General features: G+C 45.2%; 1 protein-coding gene across 4 annotated transcripts; it reads right to left on the bottom strand.

Annotated features, from left to right (window-relative positions):
• Positions 1-391: 391 nt before the first annotated feature.
• LOC130188784 (choline transporter-like protein 2) lies at positions 392-21,087 on the bottom strand. Of its 4 annotated transcripts, XR_008830650.1 has the most exons (24): positions 14,523-15,313; positions 14,296-14,420; positions 12,739-12,787; positions 12,575-12,648; positions 12,408-12,492; positions 11,457-11,541; positions 11,245-11,358; positions 11,095-11,155; positions 10,858-10,981; positions 10,692-10,775; positions 9,509-9,621; positions 8,245-8,376; positions 8,049-8,148; positions 7,846-7,938; positions 6,453-6,537; positions 5,423-5,685; positions 5,227-5,321; positions 5,044-5,147; positions 4,872-4,945; positions 4,689-4,759; positions 3,519-3,607; positions 3,328-3,412; positions 2,588-2,833; positions 1,030-1,118 (listed from the first exon to the last, which is right to left on the bottom strand). XR_008830650.1 is itself a non-coding variant. In XM_056407272.1 (22 exons), exons 1-22 carry the CDS (start codon positions 20,949-20,951, stop codon positions 1,012-1,014), a joined length of 2,115 nt encoding a protein of 704 aa, XP_056263247.1. In that variant the 5' UTR covers positions 20,952-21,087; the 3' UTR covers positions 392-1,011. The 4 variants fall into 4 exon arrangements, 2 of the variants coding, with proteins under 2 accessions (XP_056263247.1, XP_056263246.1); XR_008830651.1 differs by lacking the exons at positions 14,296-14,420; positions 14,523-15,313 and adding an exon at positions 20,924-21,087; XM_056407272.1 differs by lacking the exons at positions 2,588-2,833; positions 14,296-14,420; positions 14,523-15,313 and adding an exon at positions 20,924-21,087 and having other exon boundaries at positions 392-1,118.
• Positions 21,088-21,192: the final 105 nt, after the last annotated feature.

Below are 21,192 nucleotides of genomic sequence, written 5' to 3'. Positions count from 1 at the left end.
ATATACGTGGACTGTGCGTCTTGTGAAATGTACTGCAGCTGTGGGGTAACATCAGGAGAATCGTGGTTTAGTGTTAATAAAGAAGATTAGGGTGGTGACTTTTATTAAAATTTGGGGCTCACTTTTCAGGATAATTCTAAATTGTTGTTTTTTTTCCATGCATTTTTAAAAGACTACAATCTTTACAGCTGCAGGTCTACAAATCCCAAGAGCACGAGCTCGTATTGGGACAACATCTACAGGACATGCGTCTGTAGCCATCTTAAGACAGTTTGCATAAATATATAATTAAGAGGCATCAACGGAAGGAAACTTTGCAGTCGGGGTTTGGTGGCTGAGCAGCTGGAAATGGAAATGAAATCATAGCTTTAAAAAAAGGGAGACAGTCTCATTCAATTAGGTAAAAAACTATGTTTATTTCCAAAAAAACACTCAATTCAACAACAATGACATAAGCACCAAAGTATAACCCTATACATCTATTACAAGACACATTTGGCTTTTGGTTCCAGTCTATATTTCTCTCCATATGCTGGCTGATAAAAACACAATAGTTTCATTTGTAGGTGTGAACGACTCCAGTATGCATGATGCGTGATGGCAACAAGGTTAAATATTTATTCAAATATAATAAAGAAGCCAATATATATATATATATAAAAGCACAAAGACATAAAAAACTTTAGCAGATTGCATGAGCAAAACTTCATGTAACAAATATTTAATAAAACATCAGATTTAACTCAAGATAAAAATACAATTTTTTATTTATTTTTACAACTAGTCAAAATGAAAATGTTGAATTCCATAAAACGCGAAATTGAAAACAAGACGTCTACACATCCGTAAGAAACGTGCGGGAGTTAAACCTTTTTTTGGCGGTAACAAAACAGAATGGATGACATCGCTGATCGTCACCTGGTGACTAATGGCAGGACGGTCTTGTCCGCTGAACAGAACGCCGGTGCGGTCCGTCCCTCAGTCTCGCCTCACAGGAGCAGGAGGCGCGCTCTACTCCGCCGGCTCGGCCTTGTTCTTCTTGTTCAGGACTTTGCGGAGGCTCTCGGGCATCATGTACGGCCTCTCGGCGCTGCCGTCGTTCCTCTCAAGATCCTCCACTGGAACGACATCAAGAGACGGGTCAGCACCAAAAAGATCATGATGGACACAGTTTGTATAAATGTGTATTCACGACTAGTACACCTGAAGGAGTTAATGTGGCTCGTTTCCAACTTTAATAAACATTTTTGATGAATAGTTCAGACAATATAGAGCGAGTCCATTCAAAGAGGTTCAATTACTGAGGATACATTTTATGAAACCAACTTTATTAAACCAGCTCCTTTGAAAAAACTACACACATCGTAAAAACTTCCCACAGACGAGAGCAGCCAGCCCAGAAAAAAATGTTTAAAAAAATGAAACCCTGTTTGGTGTGAACCGAAATAAAAGTGCACCGATAGTGCAGAACGTGACTCGTCAGCCGTCCTGATGCATGGACTCAAAACAATCAGACGACCTAAAAAAAGGTGCAAACCTGCGTTGACGCTGTAAATTAGGCACATGAGCGGCTTCAAGTTTCTATTGGCCCGTGTGGCCGTGGGAGGACCAATCAAAAGGCTCAAAAAATAAGTCAGTTTTCAAACGTACCGTGAACTCACTGGAGACAATTCAAGCACCGTGTCATTGAGTGAGGACCCGGCTGTTAGCTGTAAACTAAATCCAACCACTTCTGATCAGAGAACAGTTCTTCATCATCATCATCATCAGGCCACAAATGGCTCCGGGAGACGCTGGATGCTCAATTGACCGGTCGCTAAGCCCCGGGGGTCACAGGGATCGATCACTTGGAATTATTGGTCATTTTTTAAAGAGAGGTTTTTATGTCAGAGCAGCTAACATACTGGTAGAATATTTTCCTGAGAGACGTTAGCCGATGTCGATTTCTCTTGGGAAAGAAAATTCAAATTGTGTCGCAAGAGCCCCTTCAGAGCGGCCACACACCAAACTCGTGATGACGTGGTTATCGTAGGCTCACAGATAAAAGGAAGCCCGATAACCACGAGCGCGACATAATGTAGCGTGAGATAAGTCAGAACTACAGGTTGTATGCCAGTTAGCCCAACATGCTAACGATAAACAGCTCGACTCCTCCCACAAACGTTTGCTCCTCGTAGTATTTAAAACTTCTGGCAAGGAGGTTTCTTTTGTTGATCTACGGTTACGGGGAAGAACTGCCGGCCCCAGAGCCCGGCGTTCTACGGGTACCCTTCAAGGTCGTTTCATGAATCAAACCCAAGAAGACATCCGAACTCCGAAAGCCTCTTGCCTACTGTCAAGGTTGCTAAGCTGTGATTGGACGATCCCTCGATCGGGGGAGGGTTTTAGCAAACGGTCAATTGAGAAAACAAATCCGTCACACCTGGTTTTCTCCATTTCTTTGTGTGTAAACTGAGCTCCGATCAGAGGAAGCTTTAAGGCACCGCGCTCTGTAATCTAACTGTGTTCAGTGCAAAGAAAGCCATGAACAAAGTTACAGCTCCTTCCGATAATCATTTAGGATTACTAAATAGTTCCAAAAATATACTAATATTGAAGGGAAAAAAAGTGCAGCAGGGGTTTGTTATTCCCCTTAAATCCCTTAAATCTCCTCTTCTCTAAGCCGCCTCCTCCTCCTCCTCCCGAGGTTGTTGCGTCCGCTCAACGTCTCCATCGTCCTGTTGCCGGGCAGAAGACGGATCCTCCGCCGCGCTCTTCCACAGAATCTCTCGAAGGGTTGAGGACATGAAATAAGGCCTCTCGGCTGAACCGTCGTTGCGCTCCAGGTCTTCACCTTATTGTGTGTGTGTGTGTGTGTGTGTATTAATGATTGGAAAATTAGTATTGAATTCAAGGTAAAACAAATTATATAAAAAAAGTTGTTAACGGGTAGGAAGGATAAAGGGAGGTGGTGAATTGTGGGAAGTGAGAAAAAGAAAGGAGACAAAAAAAAGAGAGAGTCAAATGGCAAGCAAGCAAAAGGCACCCACAGGCATTTTGAAGGCTAACAGTTGAACACCGAGCAGCTGCAAATTCTGGATGCCACGGACTGTTATGTTGAAATGCGGCACACTGTCGTCATGCCATTTTAGAATTAGTGACAGCCCAACACCAAGAGCAATGGGAGACTTGAAGAAGTGAGGAAAGTTTTCAGCAGGCAACCAATGAGCTCACAGCGTCGTATACGTCGGAGGCCTTTCTGTTAAAAGGCGACAGATCGTTTGGTGTGGCGTCCACACGTGACAAAGGATGTAGGAGGGAGACGGGGCCGGCTGCAGGGCTACTCACAGAAACAGAGGAAGAGGGTGTCCACACACATGGCGTACACGCTGAAGAACCCGTGGGCAATGAGGTAGGAGCCAACCGCCACGGTCTGACGGGAGAGAGAGAGAGAGGGGTCACACATGGGTCAGGGCCGAGGAGAAAGCACTACACACACTTTTTTATGTAAATGGTGCAGCAGGACTGTTCCCACTCACCAGGATGGGCACCCAGTAGTAGTGGAGGTTGGGGGCGGTGTTCTCGAAGGCCTTCACTCTCCCAGAGAAGAAGAAGAAGGAAAAGATCCCTGTGGAGGAGAGGACCATATCAACCGTCTCCTCGTGGACCTCCACTGGATGAACTCGATGTTCCGGCCGCAACCGTTATACAATACAAACGCCAAGCGAGCGTCAAAGTGTTATATGCTGATATGTTCATTCACATGAAACATCAAAGTCTATGGAGATCCAGTCGGACACGTTGTCATTTTGTATTGTGTTCGTATTCCATATTTAATGCATTTTAAGCGCTACTCGTTCTTTCCCCACATCGAATGAGGACATGTATAATTTATGAGTTCTAATTTACATTTATGACTGCAGACGCCCCTTCAGTCCCGCTGAGCTTATGACGCCGCACAGTGACGGACTGAAGCTCGTTATGGGGAACCTCATTATGAAGAACCTCATTTTGAGGACCTGAGCAGTCAGAACTGCATTGCATGAAGGTTCAACGTGTTTTAAGGCTCTCGTTCACCAGCATCAAAACCAAAACACTTTTATATTATAAAGTAGCATTTCAGATACAATATACATACATTTTAAAATGTATATATATTTTTTTAAAAGATTCAATTATATATATATACACACATACAGTATATATTATTTATTTATGTATATTGTATCAGTAATCCTACTATTATTTTTAAAGGAAAGAAATCGAAAATGTACTATCTTTTATATATATATATTCTTTTTAAGATATAATATATATATATATAGAAATGTAAGATATTAAATATAATAATTTATAAATAAATATATACATTTATATTTTTTAAAGATATATGTATATATATTTTATATCTTTAAAAAAATATATATATATAATTTCAAGATATTAAATATATTAAAAAATTCAATGTTCGATTTGTTGACAATTTAATATTTCTTTCCTTTTTTCATTTAACAAGTACAGTGAAGGAAGCATAAAGGCAGAACCGACTACACTTTAATATCTATTCATCGCAAACAATATTGAGATTGCAATAATCAACATTACATCATATTTTCCATATCGACGCAGCCCTACTCGCTGGTCTAAAACATTGCATTTTTCCAATGAAATATTCACTATTAGAAATAGAGAAATAAAAACAGACTTACCCACGAGCCCAACAACGAGCAGTTTGCCCAAGAACAAGAGGAAATCCGTCACTTTGTCCAAGATGACCACCCTGAGGGATCAAACAGGATCACTGATGTAAACGAGACACTTCCAGTCACATGAAATCAAACGCTTAAAAAAACAAAAACATGATGCAAATCCCAAACCCTGTGCACACGCACCTGATCATGTTCCTGATGAGGAGGAGGAAGGCGTCTTTGGCAGAGGCGCAGAAGTTTTTGCCGTAGATCGCCACCTGTAGGCCGAACGCACTCATTACGCTCAAGTAACTCAACACGACGATGATGCAAGACTCCATATCAAAGCGACGGGACGAGCACAGACTCCACCCACCATGATGTAAGCGTTCCTGTTTATGAACTTGATGCATTTCTCCAGACACCAGAAGCAGCATTTCATGCAGCACAGCAGGAACTTGGTGAACTTATTCTGGGCTCCTGTGGATGAGACGGTGAGCGACAGGTAAGGGAAGGTTGAACCGACGCTGAGGACAGGTGTCGGGGTTCAGCACCAGACCTTTCAGCTTGTGGTCCAGGTACTCCAGCAGAACCCTGATGATCTGAATGATTGACAGGATGAGGGAGCCGAACGCCAGAGTTCCCGTATGATACCTGAAACAAGGCGGGCACATAGCATGAGTTGTACTTCAGATATTAGGTGTGAGATGATGCTGAAACCTCCTCCACACACACACACACACACACACACACACCTGAGAGATCTCCCCAGGGAAGAAAAGACCGGGAAGGCGGGCATGTCGTCCGGCTTGACGGCGGCCCAGTAGTACGAGGCGAAGGCCCCGGCCAGGGTCATCTGTCCCAGGGCCGTGACGAAGTTTGCGCACCAGAAGAAGAGGAAGACGTTGTAGAACTGCAGGCCGATCAGGTACTTGTGGTAGGGGGTCTCGCCGCCGTAGAAGGCGAAAAGGCACTCGGAGTCGGGGCACTGCCGTTTCTCGGCACTGGTCGAGTAGTTCTGGGCACAGATACAGATTATATAGAGACCTGGTGGCTATATAAAGACCTTGTAAGGTCCTATAAAAACCTTGTGGTTCTATAGAGACCTCGTAAGGTCCTATAGAGACCTCATGGTTGTATAGAGACCTTGTGGTTATATAGAGACCTCGTAAGGTCCTATAGAGACCTCATGGTTGTATAGAGACTCCGTGGTCCTATAGAGACTCTGTGGTTCTATAGAGACCCCGTGGTTCTATAGAGACTCTGTGGTTCTATAGAGCCCTTGTGGTTCGATAGAGACCCCGTGGTTCTATAGAGACTCTGTGGTTCTATAGAGCCCTTGTGGTCCTATAGAGACTCCGTGGTTCTATAGAGACTTTGTGGTTCTATAGAGACTCTGTGGTTATATAGAGACTCTGTGGTTCTATAGAGCCCTTGTGGTTCTATAGAGACCTCGTGGTCCTATAGAGACTCTGTGGTTCTATAGAGACCCCGTGGTTCTATAGAGACTCTGTGGTTCTATAGAGACCCCGTGGTTCTATAGAGACCCCGTGGTTCTATAGAGACTCTGTGGTTCTATAGAGACTCTGTGGTTATATAGAGACCTCGTGGTTCTATAGAGACCTCGTACACACGGGGGGATCCACGAGCTTCCTCTCTCACGTGACGGCGCTACCATTCACTCAATAACTTAAGCAGAGCTGTCAACATTAAATGAAGAAAGAGTAAAGAAGAGCATGCTGCCTGAGGATCAAACATCAAAATGAAGTGAAGAATAAAACGTACCGCTGGTTCACAGGTTTCTCTGGAGTGGTCGCAGGCCGTCTCGTTAAACACTTTGTAGATGGGTTCGTTAGAGGTAGACAGGAAGCTGAGCGGTTCTGTTAAGGACAACCATCAGAACAAAGCCCGTTCAACATCCCACTGCTGTGACGTCAACATGGATGCTCGCCAGCTCTCCCACCGGAGCTGAATTACTGATCCACATGTGCTGCTTACGGCTGGATCAACATCTGGACTTCACTCAGACTGCATATAAAAGTGGACTCATTGGTTTGTGGACGACAGTTTTTAAGCTTAAAGTTGTTGAGTCAGACATTTTAGGAGACCAAAAGTGTAAACATTTAATTTAATGAACTGAAAACACTGGGAAAAACCCAGAGAACTCCCCTGCCAATCACAGCCCGCCCTAAAGCGTACTCTGCTTCATGGTCTGTTGACTCTAAGCTACACACTGAACATCACGCTGAACTGAAGACTTGAAACAAAAACAATCATGTTTACTGAGGGAGTAGGGGCGACTATGGGTCAGTGGTTAGCAGGTCCGTCTTTCAATCAGGGGGTTGGAGGTTCAATCCCCGCCCTAGTCAATGTGTCCTTGAGCAAGACACTTAACCCTGAATTGCTCCCTGTAGCTGCGTCTACAGTGTATGAATGTAACAGGATTGTAAGTCGCTTTGGATGAAAGCGTCAGCTAAATGACATGTAATGTAATGTAATAATGGATTAAATCAAGAGAAGTAGAGTCATCTTCTCATAGACTTCAAAACAACCAGATGTTGAGTTGTCGCCCCCTGCTGGTCAGTAGAGAGAATGCACGTGTAAGGCACTTCAACATTGGCTACTCGAGTCACACGGGTTGCAGACTCCCAAACTTAAACACTGCATAAAACTCCAAAAAAAACACATGAAATTCACAAGGTGTTTCCGTTCCAAAGGAACTGGATGAATACTTTTTAAAATGTCTATATTACAAATATAGATCTGCCACTAACCACAAGGTTTGTTAAGGCAATTATGTTGCATCTTTATTGTGCCTCCGAGTCACAAACACCAGGCTCATGTATCAAAAGGTCAAGCTGTTACTTATTGTTCATGGTGTAGAAAAAAAGAGAATATAAAAATTAAAAATGTTTTAAACTTTTACAAAACAGCCAGCCAAGAGAATATTAAAAACAAATTAAACATGACCTATATTAAGCTATATTACACAGCCAAGAAAATATTCTTTCATTAAAAAAAGAATATCAGTGGAAAATAGTGCTCGGAGCTCTTGTGTTTGAAAGCGATCCCTCCACAAGTCGTAACGCTCGTTACCTGTTGCTCCTACGTTTTGGGCCACGCCATAAATGTAATTAAATAAACAGTGACGCCGGCTGGCGGTGAGGTGAAAGGATACACGGCAGTGACGGCCCAGTAGGCGATGACCATGGCCAGGAGGAGGAACGTGAACAGAGGGTAGAAGAGGGAACTCATCACATGACCGATGGCTCTGAGAACCGACAAAGTGGGATTACTCCTTCAGTCGGACACTTAGGAGTCACAGTGAAAAGTTACATTTCTCAGCCACTGATTGGTCCTCGCCCTCCGGTGAAGTCTGACCTGCTGGCTTCTTTGATGAGCGCGATGGCAATGAGGATCCTCTTCCTGAGGAAGATGAGCAGGAGGATGATGATGACCTCCATGATGGCCAGGATGATCACTAAAGAAGGAGAAGGGTCGCAGAGGTAGAGGTCACTAGGGGAGGAGGGGGGGCAGAATCTAAAAGGTTGAGGTAGAGGAAGTGCCGTGTACTGACTGAAGGCCAGCCAGGTCTGTCTGATCTGCAGGTAGACGGTGAAGTCGACCTGGAAGCCGAGTTCCTGGATCGTCACGTTGGCGCCCGCCTCCCCCTTCAGGGCGGCGTACTCCATGTAGCAGTGGAAGATACCTGCACAGCGAGGACTCAGGAGTCACGGTTGTGTTTGACATTTGTGCGTAAAGACAGACAGTCCAGACACGTTGGAAATCGAGTGCAGGGCTCCGAGTCAACGGTTTAGAAATAACACGAGAATAATCCACAAAAAAAACTAAATATTAAAAAAAAAACACTATGCAGAAGGTGGTAATATGTAGAAGAACCAGAAAGGTGCTAATATGTACAGTTTAAATGACAGATAGTAATAATATGATGCGCACGGTTTTAGAGAAACAAGTTAGCAGCTGGACCTTTTTTTTTTTAAACAACTAAATTGAAGCATTGTGCAAAGAAACAAGAAGTGGGATATCAAAACAGAACTTTCTTTTTCCCCTCACTAAGTGTTTGGTGGAAACTCTGAGCTGGTTGAATGCAAGTTGATGGAAAGCTTTCCGTTGGCTTCATTTCGTGAGTTGCCATGGCGACCGGCTGGCGGGACATCTCTCTGACTGAAGTTTACTATTAAGTCAAGTCAAGTCTTTTATTAAAGCTTTTATGCACTTCTTTTTCCACCATTTTAGCTCAGATTCTTACGCTGCAATCCTTTTAGTTCCATATTCCACATGAGCACGTAGAAATACATAACTTCAGACACGTGTTTAACTTCAGGATGTGACCCAATATATACACAATAATATTACACTGCACACCAGGTTTTGAGCGTGTTTGTTCACACTGGAAAAAAGTGAAGAACGAGATCTTATGAAAACACACCTGGTAGGTAACTTCCTTACTACTTTTGAAGTCTGACATGAACTGAATCATTTCCTTTTTTCTAAAGAACATTTTATGAACCATCGGCCGATAATGGATTCTGTTGAGAACCACGCTCAGCCCTCCAACCAGCGCAGAACATTTAGGCTTTAAAAGATTTATGTAAAACCCAGCGCTATGCCACCCATGTCTGATTTAATAAAGAATATATACAATTCAGTATATTTTTAAATGGATGCTCATTTTAAATTATAAAGCTCTCGTGTTTCACTAAAATACAAGAATCCTAAAAATATCACACGGTGAAGATTAACTTCTCCACACCAAGATTAACATCTGTATGGATTTATTTTGATTATATTTGTGTATATCTATATATGAGCACCCTTACCGTATCCTATGACCAGTATCACCATGACGATCATGACCCAGACCATGATCCCGGCCAGGAAGCGCAGCAGGACGATGAAGAGCAGGCTGATGAGCATCGCGATGACCAGGCCTCTGGAGAGAGGAGGGGAGGTGAGACACACACACACACGGACAGACAGACAGACAGACAGACACACACACGGACAGACACAAACAGAGCCACAGACAGACATAGACACACACAGACAGACAGACACACACAAACAGAGCCACAGACAGACATAGACACACACACAGCCACACACACACTCACACAAACATAGACACACACACAGACACACACTCACACAGGGACAGACACACACAAAACAGACACACAGAGAGACAGACAGACAAACAGACAGACACACACACAGAGACAGAGACACACGAACCAGACACCACGACACACACACTCACACAGACACATACAGACAGACACACACAAACAGAGCCACAGACCGACACAGACAGACATAGACACACACACACACAGACACACACACACACACACACACACACACACTAGAGATGCACCGATCAGGTTTTTTGTGCCGATCACCGATCACTGAAATCAGTATCTGCCAATCCGATAATACCGATCACCGATCACGGTGTCGATTGAAGCATTCTATTCATTGTGTAGCATTATTGCCTAGGACTATAAGGAAATACATATATAAAGCAACTCAAACATTAAAGAAATTACAGATTTCTTTAAACATTTAGGACTTTTACTTTGAAAAATGTCCTAATTGACACATTGAAATTGTTTGATTGCTATTGTAGGGGATTTCAGATATGTATGGAACACGTCTGCATCATTCATTTCCTGGAACTCTTGGGGAAATCTATATACAGTACTTTTTTTAACATACAAAAGTCTGACTTATTTTTATAAACTCTTCCATGGTACAGTAAACATGTTTTAATGTTTGCATAATTTAAGCTAAATCTCAGAAACGATCTATAAAGATACAAAATCAGTTAATTGTTTACTTGTATATGTTAGTGTATCATTTGTCGACATCTTATTTTGAAAAACGGATGTTGTTTCACGTGGTTCTTTCCGCTAACTTTGCAAAACCGGATGTTGTCACTTAAATCCTTCCGCTAACTATCAAAACACACACACACACAGACACACACACCGGGTGACTTACATCAGGATCCAGTACCAGGACTGTGTGAAATCCTCAAATATCTTCATGACCGCCTGGCGAGCCTCGATGACCACGGTGGCGTTCCTGCGAAGAGATTCACGCAGGTTTCATCCATTTCTCTCGTCGGCTGACGTTTGTTAAATAAATGTTTAGGAGAGCAACTCACTTGACTCCGTCCACGAGGTCCTTGGCGTCTCTCATCTTCCCGCTCCCATCGTCGAAGTGAGAGTTGTTTCCCACGGTTACCACCCCTCCCACCAGGCCCAGAGCCGGGAAACACCTGCGAATGACTGAAGGGAAGCAGAAACGAGAAATGAGGCCGAATGAAGAAAAGAATAAAAAGCAGAACTTTCCAGAAGAACACCAGCGCTCGATACGACAACACACGCGTGATCCGACTCACAGGGTTTGCTGGGGGTCAGCATGGCAGGACAGAGGCCTAAACTGAGGATTGTTGGTATTCCCTGAAACACACAGCAGACAGATATGAAGGTGGACCGCCGAACCAGCGGAGGCCGTGAACTCGGAGCTTCCGAGGAGGCTTTGAACTCACCATGGTGTCAGTCACGCCTTCCTTGCAGAAGGTCTTGTAGAAGGCAAAGTCCTTCTTGTTGGTGTAGGCTTTCACCAACGTCATGAACGTTTCGGGGCACTTCTCCACACATATCTACAACAACAAAAAAGGAGCATTTATTCTTCAAGCGGAGGGAGAAGCCTTTGCTGGAGCGTAGAGGAGAGAAGAAGAGGAGGAGGAGGAGTTCACACCTGCGTGGTGGGACACTGGAACTCCAGCAGCACCATGGGGCTGGCACACTTCATGATGTTGAAGTAGAACAGCAGCGGCTTGTTGCTGTGGAGACGACAGAGCGGTCAGAGGACGAGGACGCGGGGGGGGGGGGGGGGGGGGCGAGGACGATTTTGGGGAGGGGGGCGAGACACAAACCATGGTACAAGTGAGAGGAGTGGTGTCCATGGAGGAAGTAAAAACACACATAGCAGCACAGTTAAAGGGCATTAATCATCCCGTCTCTTATTCATCTATTCTAGGAGATATTGGGGGTCAAAGGAGCCGCTGAAAACATCTCATTTCCAATAAAGGGAAGTAAAATCGTTGCTGCTTCCTCTTCCTCGCTGCATAGCAGACTTGTTTTTATTATAAAACGTCCGCCAGCGAAGCTCTTTTCTGAGATAACCACCTGTTTTACCCGGTGAAATAGTTATTTAAAGGCTTTTATTTTGAAACCCCGCTGACCCCGGCCTGACGGTAGATTTCCAAAGTGCGCCCTTCAAACCCACAGAGTGTTAAATAAGGAACTAAACATGAAGCCAGTTTCACAGAGACTTCTGTTTATATTTGTTCTCAACAATATATATGTCAACAACAACAAAAAAGTGTTTACAAATAAAATATACATAGAGTTACTAGATTGACAACTGCAGAGATAATTGGATTTAAATTGTTGGGGTTATCTATGAATATTAAGAGGTGGAAAAAATGCTGCAATTTTTTACAATAAAATATTGTGAAGGAAAAAGTTTGTGGCCACTGTAGAAAATCTGATATTCAATCATTTTGATGAGTTATATTCTGAGAAGAGGATTGCTATGTGTAGTATTTATTCATTTATATATCAACGAATTGTGTGAGGTAAAGAGCATTTTTGGACGCTCAAACCACCCTGCACATCAAATTGAATTTTGACGAGAGCAACTCACGCCTGTGGGGTGCCAGCCTGCCCGCAGAACTGGCCCCGGCTGTCCGTGGGATAGATCACCTTCCTGGGGTCGCCCTGGGACCAGGCTGGGAGCACAGAGGTCAAAGGTTACAAAAACCTCGATTTGCCTTATAAACGTCTAAGAGTGTTTAGTTTTTGTTTTCTTACCCAGTATTCCCACTGCAAAATAACCCAGTATGGCAATAACGAAGAAGATGCAGCACGCGATGTCCGTGCAGCCCCTGGAGAGAGAGGACAGAGCAGCGTGTGAGGGAACAAACATTGACATTTGTTTTTATTTTCATAGCCAGAAGCCTCCGCCCCTCTCTCACCTGTTCTGGATCGGGCCCTTGAAGTTCGCATCGTACTTCTTCGGCTCGCCTGCGCAGCGGGAAGAAGAGGAGAAGAAGCGCGTGTCACTCTTTGCCTTGTGACCATTCTGAAGCGGTTTGGTGACATCTCACCGAATGAGTCTGAAATAGAGATGCACCTTGCACTCTGGGGCTTTTAAAAGCAAAAAGGCAGTGGATCTAAGGTTAAAAAAAAACTCCCGCCCCGTTCCCCGTCTTCCTCCCATTCTTCAGTCAGATGACTTTCCCCTCCAGGCAGACACGCCTGGCAACACAACAAATTCCTCCCTGGTGACTAAGCGGGGGGAAATCCATGTGGAAGACGGAGCCCACGAGGGGATTACATCATTTATTGTGCACACCTTTAAAAGTAAAGCAACTCCATCCAATGACGCAGAGTTACTTAATAGTCCCACATGCAAGGTTCTTACACAATTTGACCAATGGATTTCCATGACTTTTCCATGATTTTAAACCAGTATGCCGGCTTATATTGTGAGTCTTTATTTCTAAAACATATTCATTATTTCAAACTCGGCGTAAATGAACATGTGATTATAACAAATGTCCATGACTTTTCCTAAACTTTTGTGATTTAAGTTTTTTCCATGACTTTTCCAGGCCTGGAAATAACCATTTTAAAATTCCGTGACTTTTCCAGGCTTTCCATGACCGTAGGAACCCTGCACATGCATTCACTCAAGTTGAAACATCGATGCAATCAACTTTACTCGTATGCCCTTTGTGGCGTCTGCTGCTGCTCTGTGGGTTGTGGTGTCCGTTGCAGGGCCTGCAGGTGAGCGCGCTGCAGGTCATCCCAGGGAGGAGAGGAGCGTCTGCCAACGTCGGATCCGGACACCTTAAAGCCAAGACGTCCGTGGCGTCTCTGCATATTAATTATGCATGTGGTCCGGGATGGATAATGCTGCAGCAGGCATTTACCAGGCGGGCGCTTAAGAGAAGTCACAGCTTCCTGTTAGAAAGCGCATGGGTGCTGCATTTCATGGAGCCGTGTCGCTGCCCTCACTCCCAGGTGCAGTTCAACCGTTTCAATATAAAATTGTAATGCACAAGATTAATATGAGGTCATGAGACTCAATAAGGGAAAGGGGGGCTTTTTTTAACTTTGATGTGTAGCTGTAGTAACCATCGTGGATTGGTAAGAAGTGAAAAGCCTCCTCCCTGTAATGATTATCCAAACACACAGCGTGCGGTCATATTTGTGCAGAGAGGAAAAAAATCACACTGATAAAAGAGCTACACACACACACACACACACACCTGTATAATCAGCAGAGCTGCCAGCAGGAGCAGGCTACTCCACTAGCACCACTCACACACCCTTCCCCACAGTGTTGACATGCTGATACCGACGCGCCGATTCCTCTCAACACAATGTAGACACGTTTTTGTTTTACAGGGGCTAAAGATTAACCAATAATCCTCGGGTCATTTGACTTTTTTCAGAGATGAATACAGAATGAAAAAAGCAGAGGCTGGAGAAAAATAAGAAAACTAAAAGCACAAAGAGCAGTTTACCATTTTTCCCATAGAATTCTCCTTCTTCTCCTCCTTCCCTGGGCATGTTGAAAAGTCCTCTCGAATGTCGGACGTGCACCGAGAGAGCCCTTTTCACCTCGTCTGCTTCGCTTCTTCCTCTCGCTCTGGAGCCGGTACGAACGGGAATCAGAACGGGGGAGAAAACCAGTCCGACCTGTCCCAGTGAATGGCTGTCAGAGCAGGCAGCCAGCAGCGCAACTCCTCACCTGACTCCCCCCCTGTGTGTTTATCCTGAAACAACGGCCTCCTTCCAATGCGGGCCCCACCTGTGCATCTCCCTTTGTCTCCTCCCACTTCCAAAAGAAAGACTTCCTGTCTGCCCTTCGCTTCAACATCGACCGAAACGGGCAAATGTGCCAATCTACAGGAAGCGTGAGAGAGAGAGAGAGAGAGAGAGAGAGAGAGAGAGAGGAGGCGTGGATGTGAATGTGGAGGTGGGGACTAAAGTCAAAGTACTCAGATGTTATCAGAAACATGTGTTTGGAGACAACGAGAAACTGCTCCCCCGGTGGTGTTTCGTGGAGCTGCAGAGGAGGAGGCGTGCGTATGTTCAGCATGTATTCAATTTCATAATACTAGGCGGGAAGAAAAAAATACAATACTTTTTTTATCTTAAATAATTGTCATTAAATTGCCACGTGGAGCAGCTGAAATAGGATTAATTCAAATCTCTTCCCCTCGAAGAGTGTTTTCTCCCGTCTCGTGGGGACGAGATGAAACACAAATCAGTTTCTTTCTGCTTTAATAAACTCGACACTCTGGATCCCAAAGGCAATCAGTGTGTTAGATTAAGTCAGATTTTTCCGTAAAGTCCACAGAAGGACTAAAAGCCGCGAATGTATTTGAAACAGACGCCGACAGAGACTCGCATCACGGCTGGAATGACGGAAGGTTTCCATCCCTCTGTTCTTGTCTCACGGCCAATGTGTCTGTGCGTGGGAATTCCCATCAGGAGCCCCGGCTCCACTGTAGTTTATAACCCCCAAACTGTTTTTCAGGGAAATTTCAACAACAACAACAACAACAGTCCTTAGGTCCATCTGTTGTTATTGAAGTGTGTGGTACGTGATACCACATGTTTAAAGACAACCTGCAGTTAATCCTGAACCTTGAGCTCGGACTGGCTGACAGCAGTGAGACGTACGGTGAAGTAAAACCAACGATTCTGTTTCGCAATGAGGCTTAAATTGATTATTGTTCATATTTTTGTTTTTTAAAATATTATTTTTCATCTATTAAACGCTCTCTGAGCTCTCTTAATGTCTCGTCACTGAGAGCTGCGTGTTCACTGAAACAAAAACAAAAGTGAAGCTGGAAAACTAAACTCGTGTTTCTTCCTCAGGTACCACATTAGTTTTGTTCGTGGTGTTGTGCGTCCTGTTAGAAGGACAAATGAATGTGATTTTTTCATGGGTCAAAAGTCCAGCGTGGAGATCCTGAGACACAGAGAGTATAAAACCATAACATTATTGCAGACGCAGCTTAAATGTTTGAAGCAGATCCACGGAGACACCAGGGCCATTAATGGAGCATTAATCAAGCCAGCGGGCGGAGGGAGTTGGCTTTAAGGTCAAAAAAGAGTTCAGTCCTTCAGGTGGAATGTAGGGATGCGATTCAGGTGCAGCTTATCTCGAGAGAAATGGTCCTGCTCTGTTGTCTGAGGGGTTTTCGACCAGTGACCCTCTGTGTGAACTGACCCAGGGCCACAGACAGACACAGGACATAAGCATCCCACTCATATGATATCCAATTAAAACCTCTTTGAATTGTGTTTCCAGCTTTCATAGCCCAACTATATACCAAGGTGATGTTACTGCGGACTGCATCAACATGAGCAGATATTAATGTGTGTTAACATGCCTGTATAACGACTTTCTTTTATAATATGATGTATGTATCCAATATGTTCTGTATCATCACCCACGTGAAATATCAAAAGTCCTGTATGAAAGGAACCGTGTAAGGGTCTTCCTCAAAAGTCTGAGTTATGATGAGGTACACGAATAGAGGGGTCAAGGATGTGACCAATCTCATCTAAATCAGCTGAAAACTAGTTATCTCTCTTTGATGGAGAGCACTGGCGCCTCCCTGGTTCCTCACGGGATGAGGAAGAAAGGGGAGGGGGGGGGGGCCCATCAGGACTGCAAGGATCACGTGTGTCCGGTGAGAGAGAAGGATGAGCCGAAGAGATAAAGAGTGAAGTTCTAAAAAAGTGGAGACTTTCCAAAAGTTTGTGAGTTGGTGACGGTGTCGTGTTCGGTCAGACCGTTTCGCTTGTCTTACCTTTTTCTTAATTTTTCTTCTTTGTTTGAATAAAATACTCGCTGCCTTTGCAGTTTGTAAACTTTAGACTCGGGTTGTCGAGCGTCTTGTTTGATCTCCTTTTTGACGCCGTTCCTCCACCTGAAGTCCACCTGCCGGCCGAGAGAGACCCAAGACCAGCCCGTCCGGCCCCCGAGGTGAGTCTGAGCTACGTCCGCACGGCGACACCTCCTGACCTTTGGGCACATACTGATTATTCACACACACTGGCATTTGTACTGGGAGATATATATATATATATATATATTAACTGGGAGACCTCCGGCTCTCGGTCGAACCGTGGTTGGTTTAGAGACCCAGAGAGGGATTCGTAATGCTCGAGTCCCCGTCGCGGAGTTGGTCATAAATTATTATGAAAGTCTGTAAACGCTCGTTCTCGCTCCCCCACGTCAGAGGCGGGGGACACCGAGCGGCCCGGGTGCTGAGAGACCGTATAGGGGTAACCGTCCGATGAGAGACCGGGCATCGGTACCGGTCAAATTGTCCGTTACTCCTCTGAGGGCCACTAGCCAGCCAGGCCGGTTCCCCGTGGACCCGTGTTCTCTCCGGGGCGCAGGTAGTCAGCGCGCGGTGAAGCGATGCACCTGTGCGTCGCCGACGTGTTTTAGGCAGTTTATGCACTTCTGCTCCTAAAGCGCGCTCCCTGAATAATTACCCGAGACGCCACCCCATACCTCTCCCTCCTCCCTTTCCCCCAAACCTACGCCGAGGCGCTTTTCTTTCCATCTCCCGGTGATTGAATCGCACGCTCGCGTTTAACAGTCCTCACAACTTTCATGAGCTTCCCCTGCTTAACGTTCTAGCCACCGCTCTAACCTTCCTGAATCGACAAGAAACCCGACAGGCCTTTTTGTTCATGGAAGAAATGTCCCAGCAGGCTCCCCTTCCAATGAAGGGCCACTTCAGGGTGGTGGAGGAGGTGGGTGGGCCCCGGGGACCCCCGGGAGCTGTGTTGTGGTGATAGATACCGGTTGGGGTCTCCCAGGGCAAAGTGGTCCCAGGGAAGGGGGCCAGACCACGAGCTGTCACTGTCCCTTTAAGAATCGACCAGAATGGAGGAGTATGGAAACCGGGGGCCTTCTTCTGGAGCCACACCAGGGAGGGGAGCCCCCCGGTAAGGGTCTGGTGGCTGAGCGTTGTTTTATGAATACGGCATATTGTCCACTGTCAGCTATACAGCTCATATCGTATCTAGTACCGTTTATACTTTTTAATTATCCCCCTCCCCCTCTGTTGGAAGCCGCAATAAAATCCCCCCCCCCCCGCCTCTAAACGTGAATATATTATATATATTGTTATATATATTTTAATTCAGAGCCCGAAACAATAATGCTAACAGGAAGTTGCATTTTCTGGAAATAATATGAACACCTGTTTAGTTAAACGGCATTAATCACATTGTGAGCAGGAGAAGCACAGGTGGAGTTTACAGCCTTAACGAGGCAATTAATGATGTTATTTGCTCCACCTGTGTTGGATCCCCGCGCTTTAAGAGGCGTAAACCGGCAAGTATGTGAAGCATGTCGACCACGTCGTGGCGTTTGCCAACCGACGTTTTGCCCGTGTTGCGCAACAATACCCTTTCATAATAATATGCTGTTTTTCTTTCTTTTTTAATCCCTGAGAACTAAAAGAAGCAGAAGCAAAGGTCAAATAAATCGCTTAAGTAAGCAAGGAAGTAAAACAATTGAGTTCTTCAAGGGCTGTAACTAAGAGGAGCGTGACAGCCAGACAGCGCAGTAGGCAGACGTTAATACCACCTCAAGGTCACTGCGGCCCTCCCTGCCCATCTCCCACACCCCTTTCATCACAGAGAGAGGGTGTGGACTGTGTTTAGAAAGGAAACAACACAAACACACATCTTGAGTATATACCCACAGAAAAATGTTGTATCCTTTGGCACATCTGTCTCATTGTATTTTGGAACTAGAACGGGCACTCGGTAGAGCGCATACCTTCGCATATCACAAGATTGGGCATTGAATTATGAACATTTTGGCATTAGTTGCATGCCAATTGGATAGAAATTGACTGCGCTATGGTAAAAAGAAGATCTTGACCTTTTCATGGTCTTGACCTTTGACCCGATCGGTCCCTGGATAATAACCAATCATCCCACCAAATTTCATGCGATTCGGTTTAATACTTTTTGAGTTATGCGAGTAACACGCATACAAATAAATAAATAAATAAATACACGGCGATCAAAACATAACCTTCCGCAAGGTAATCAAGCAACAACAAAAATATCTGTGTTTCTAAACAAGTCATGACAGTTGGACACGCCCCCTAAACCTCTATAATGTGTCTCCTCTGCCCCCCCCCCCCCCCCATCTCTGCTGTTGTTTCCCATGCAGCGATTTCTTTCACTCACCATGAAAGAAAGTGAAACTGAGATCCAGTTCACATGAGCTGACACAGGAGGCCAACAGGAAGTCACGGTGGAGACCACACACACTCTTTGAGACGTCACTCCTCAGACCCTGCTCCCGACTACAGGAGGAGAACACTCGAGGGACAGCTGGTGGAACGCTCCCCAAAAACGTGTGTCACATTCTTTCATATTAAGATAAATATTTCTCATCGATAAGGAGGGTCCATGAGATCAAAACAACAGAGCCACAGGACCGGAGGGAGAAAGGAAGGATAGAGGCATCTCACTGGGCTGGGCCCGCTCTGAGAATCCAAAATGACTCTGCATTTGTATCGTCTCCCAGGACGGGCCTTTTGTATTTCAGGCCTGAGTCCCATGATCCCGTTTGGGTATTTAGGGAGTGATAAAGCGCGTCTAAGTGGAAGCGGGCCGGCTGCAATGACCGGCTGTTTGTTCGTAGAGAGCAGGAAAAGTTTCAGAACACGGGAACTGAAACGACACCCGAATCGGGACTAAATCTGTCCATGTAGCCCACGCAGGGACATGAAAGACCATGAAGCTCAGCATCGGGTTTCAAAAAACCACTCTGCTAAATATGGCTTATAATTACTAATCTGCACCAGGGCCAGGCTGCTGGGCGGCCTGGAATCCTGTCATTGAGGTTTCTTGATTAATCTCGGGACTGAAAATTACTCCAACATGTGGAACGGGTGGATCCTGCAGAAATGTTCTGGAGGTTTAGATTATGGTCCTCGCTTCCTGTTTTTAGCCGGTCGCCCCTCTACAGCTTCAAGACGCGCCGAGGAATCTTAAAGTGCACGCACTGTGGGGTTCTCTCCTGGTCTCTCAAAGCCGTTTCTGAAGTGAGGCTGCGGCCGAGTTTGCAAATTCAAGTACAAATGTGATCGTGCTTCTCCTCCGTCCGCATCGTCGTTAAACTCTCCAGTCTTCCAGTGTGTGCTCGTGCATCCCGGGGAGGGTTTGGTGATGTGAGTCGGTTTGCCTGTCGTTGTGGCGGGCCGAGGGAAGAAGTGTGTGTGTGTGTGTGTGCAGAGAAGAGGAGGGAGGGGGGGGGAACACTACAGAAGAAGGGCCTCGGGTTGTTTTTCTTTCTGCTTGGGTTTAGGTATAACATCCTGCGACAGCTAGACACACTCACCTTGCACCAATTGCAACATTTAAAAGCATTATTTACAAAGCAACAATGTCAATCGCCCGAAAATCTAATTGTTTACGTTTCATGAAATACACTTAAGAAGCAAAAAGCTGCAGATTGCACTCTACAACCATCATGAGAGGTGTGTTTGGGGTTAGCAGAGACTGTTTTCAACAATGCAGGCACACTAAAAATGGATATGCTGCAGTCTCGTGCGAAACTGAGCAGAATACCTCAAATCTCTGACTTCAACCACGTGCTTTCTCTCTCACGAGCTCTATACATAGCCGGCTGTGAGCTCCCCGGTGCCCGCTGGCTTCCATACCAGTCTGAGGAATGTGGCAGCAACTGGTCGAGCAGCGGAGCAACTGGGACAATGCGCGAGGCACTCCGGGGAGCTCGCGCACATTAACCGACCGTGTTACACGCAACCTGAATATGTTTTGCTGAAAAAACATGGCGGGAAAAAAAGAAAACAAACAACTATAGCCTACGTATGATAAGGAGAAAGTCACAGTTTTAAGTGACGTGCAAGTTCATATTTAGGCTACGTGTGAGAAAGTTCAAAAGGGAAAAGCGGTCCGCCCCAGTTAACTACACGCGAAATCACCTCTTATTGTTAATAATACTAAAGTATTATAGCAGTACAAGAAATAAAAATGAAGCTAGCGGGTTGTTTACAGTCGTGACGTCCAGGTCGCTATCCGGGACTAAGTGGAGCAAAGCGTGCCCGTGTTGGGACTTTAAATAATTACCATATTTCGGTTTCTCCTCCGGTTCCATGATAACGGAGTCTTTCTTCCCGGGGCGAAAGATGTTGTTGTTGTTGTTGTTGTTGTTTTGGGGGCGGAGACTAACTACAGCATATTTCCAGACTTGACGGTCCTAACGGTCTTGACACTTTTACCACTCCGGGAGAAAATCAGCTCCCAAAAATCTTCTCCGCTGCCCTACGAGCCTCGAGAGGGAGATTCCTCAGAGCAGAGTGCGGGCCAATGAAAACGCGGGATTCTGTGATTGACAA

The sequence above is a fragment of the Pseudoliparis swirei genome, chromosome 23 (genome assembly GCF_029220125.1).
Source record: "Pseudoliparis swirei isolate HS2019 ecotype Mariana Trench chromosome 23, NWPU_hadal_v1, whole genome shotgun sequence".
NCBI classification, from domain to species: Eukaryota; Metazoa; Chordata; class Actinopteri; order Perciformes; family Liparidae; genus Pseudoliparis; species Pseudoliparis swirei.
This window is presented reverse-complemented; position numbering and strand designations above follow the sequence as displayed.

Coding starts and splice junctions, on each gene's coding strand:
- LOC130188784 (XM_056407271.1), bottom strand. CDS start 14,341: ATGCCCAGGGAAGGAGGAGAAGAAGGAGAATTCTATGGGAAAAATG. Junction 5,148..5,226: donor CCTGGACCACAAGCTGAAAG/GTCTGGTGCTGA, acceptor TCTCATCCACAG/GAGCCCAGAATAAGTTCACC. Junction 4,946..5,043: donor ACAGGAACGCTTACATCATG/GTGGGTGGAGTC, acceptor TTCGGCCTACAG/GTGGCGATCTACGGCAAAAA.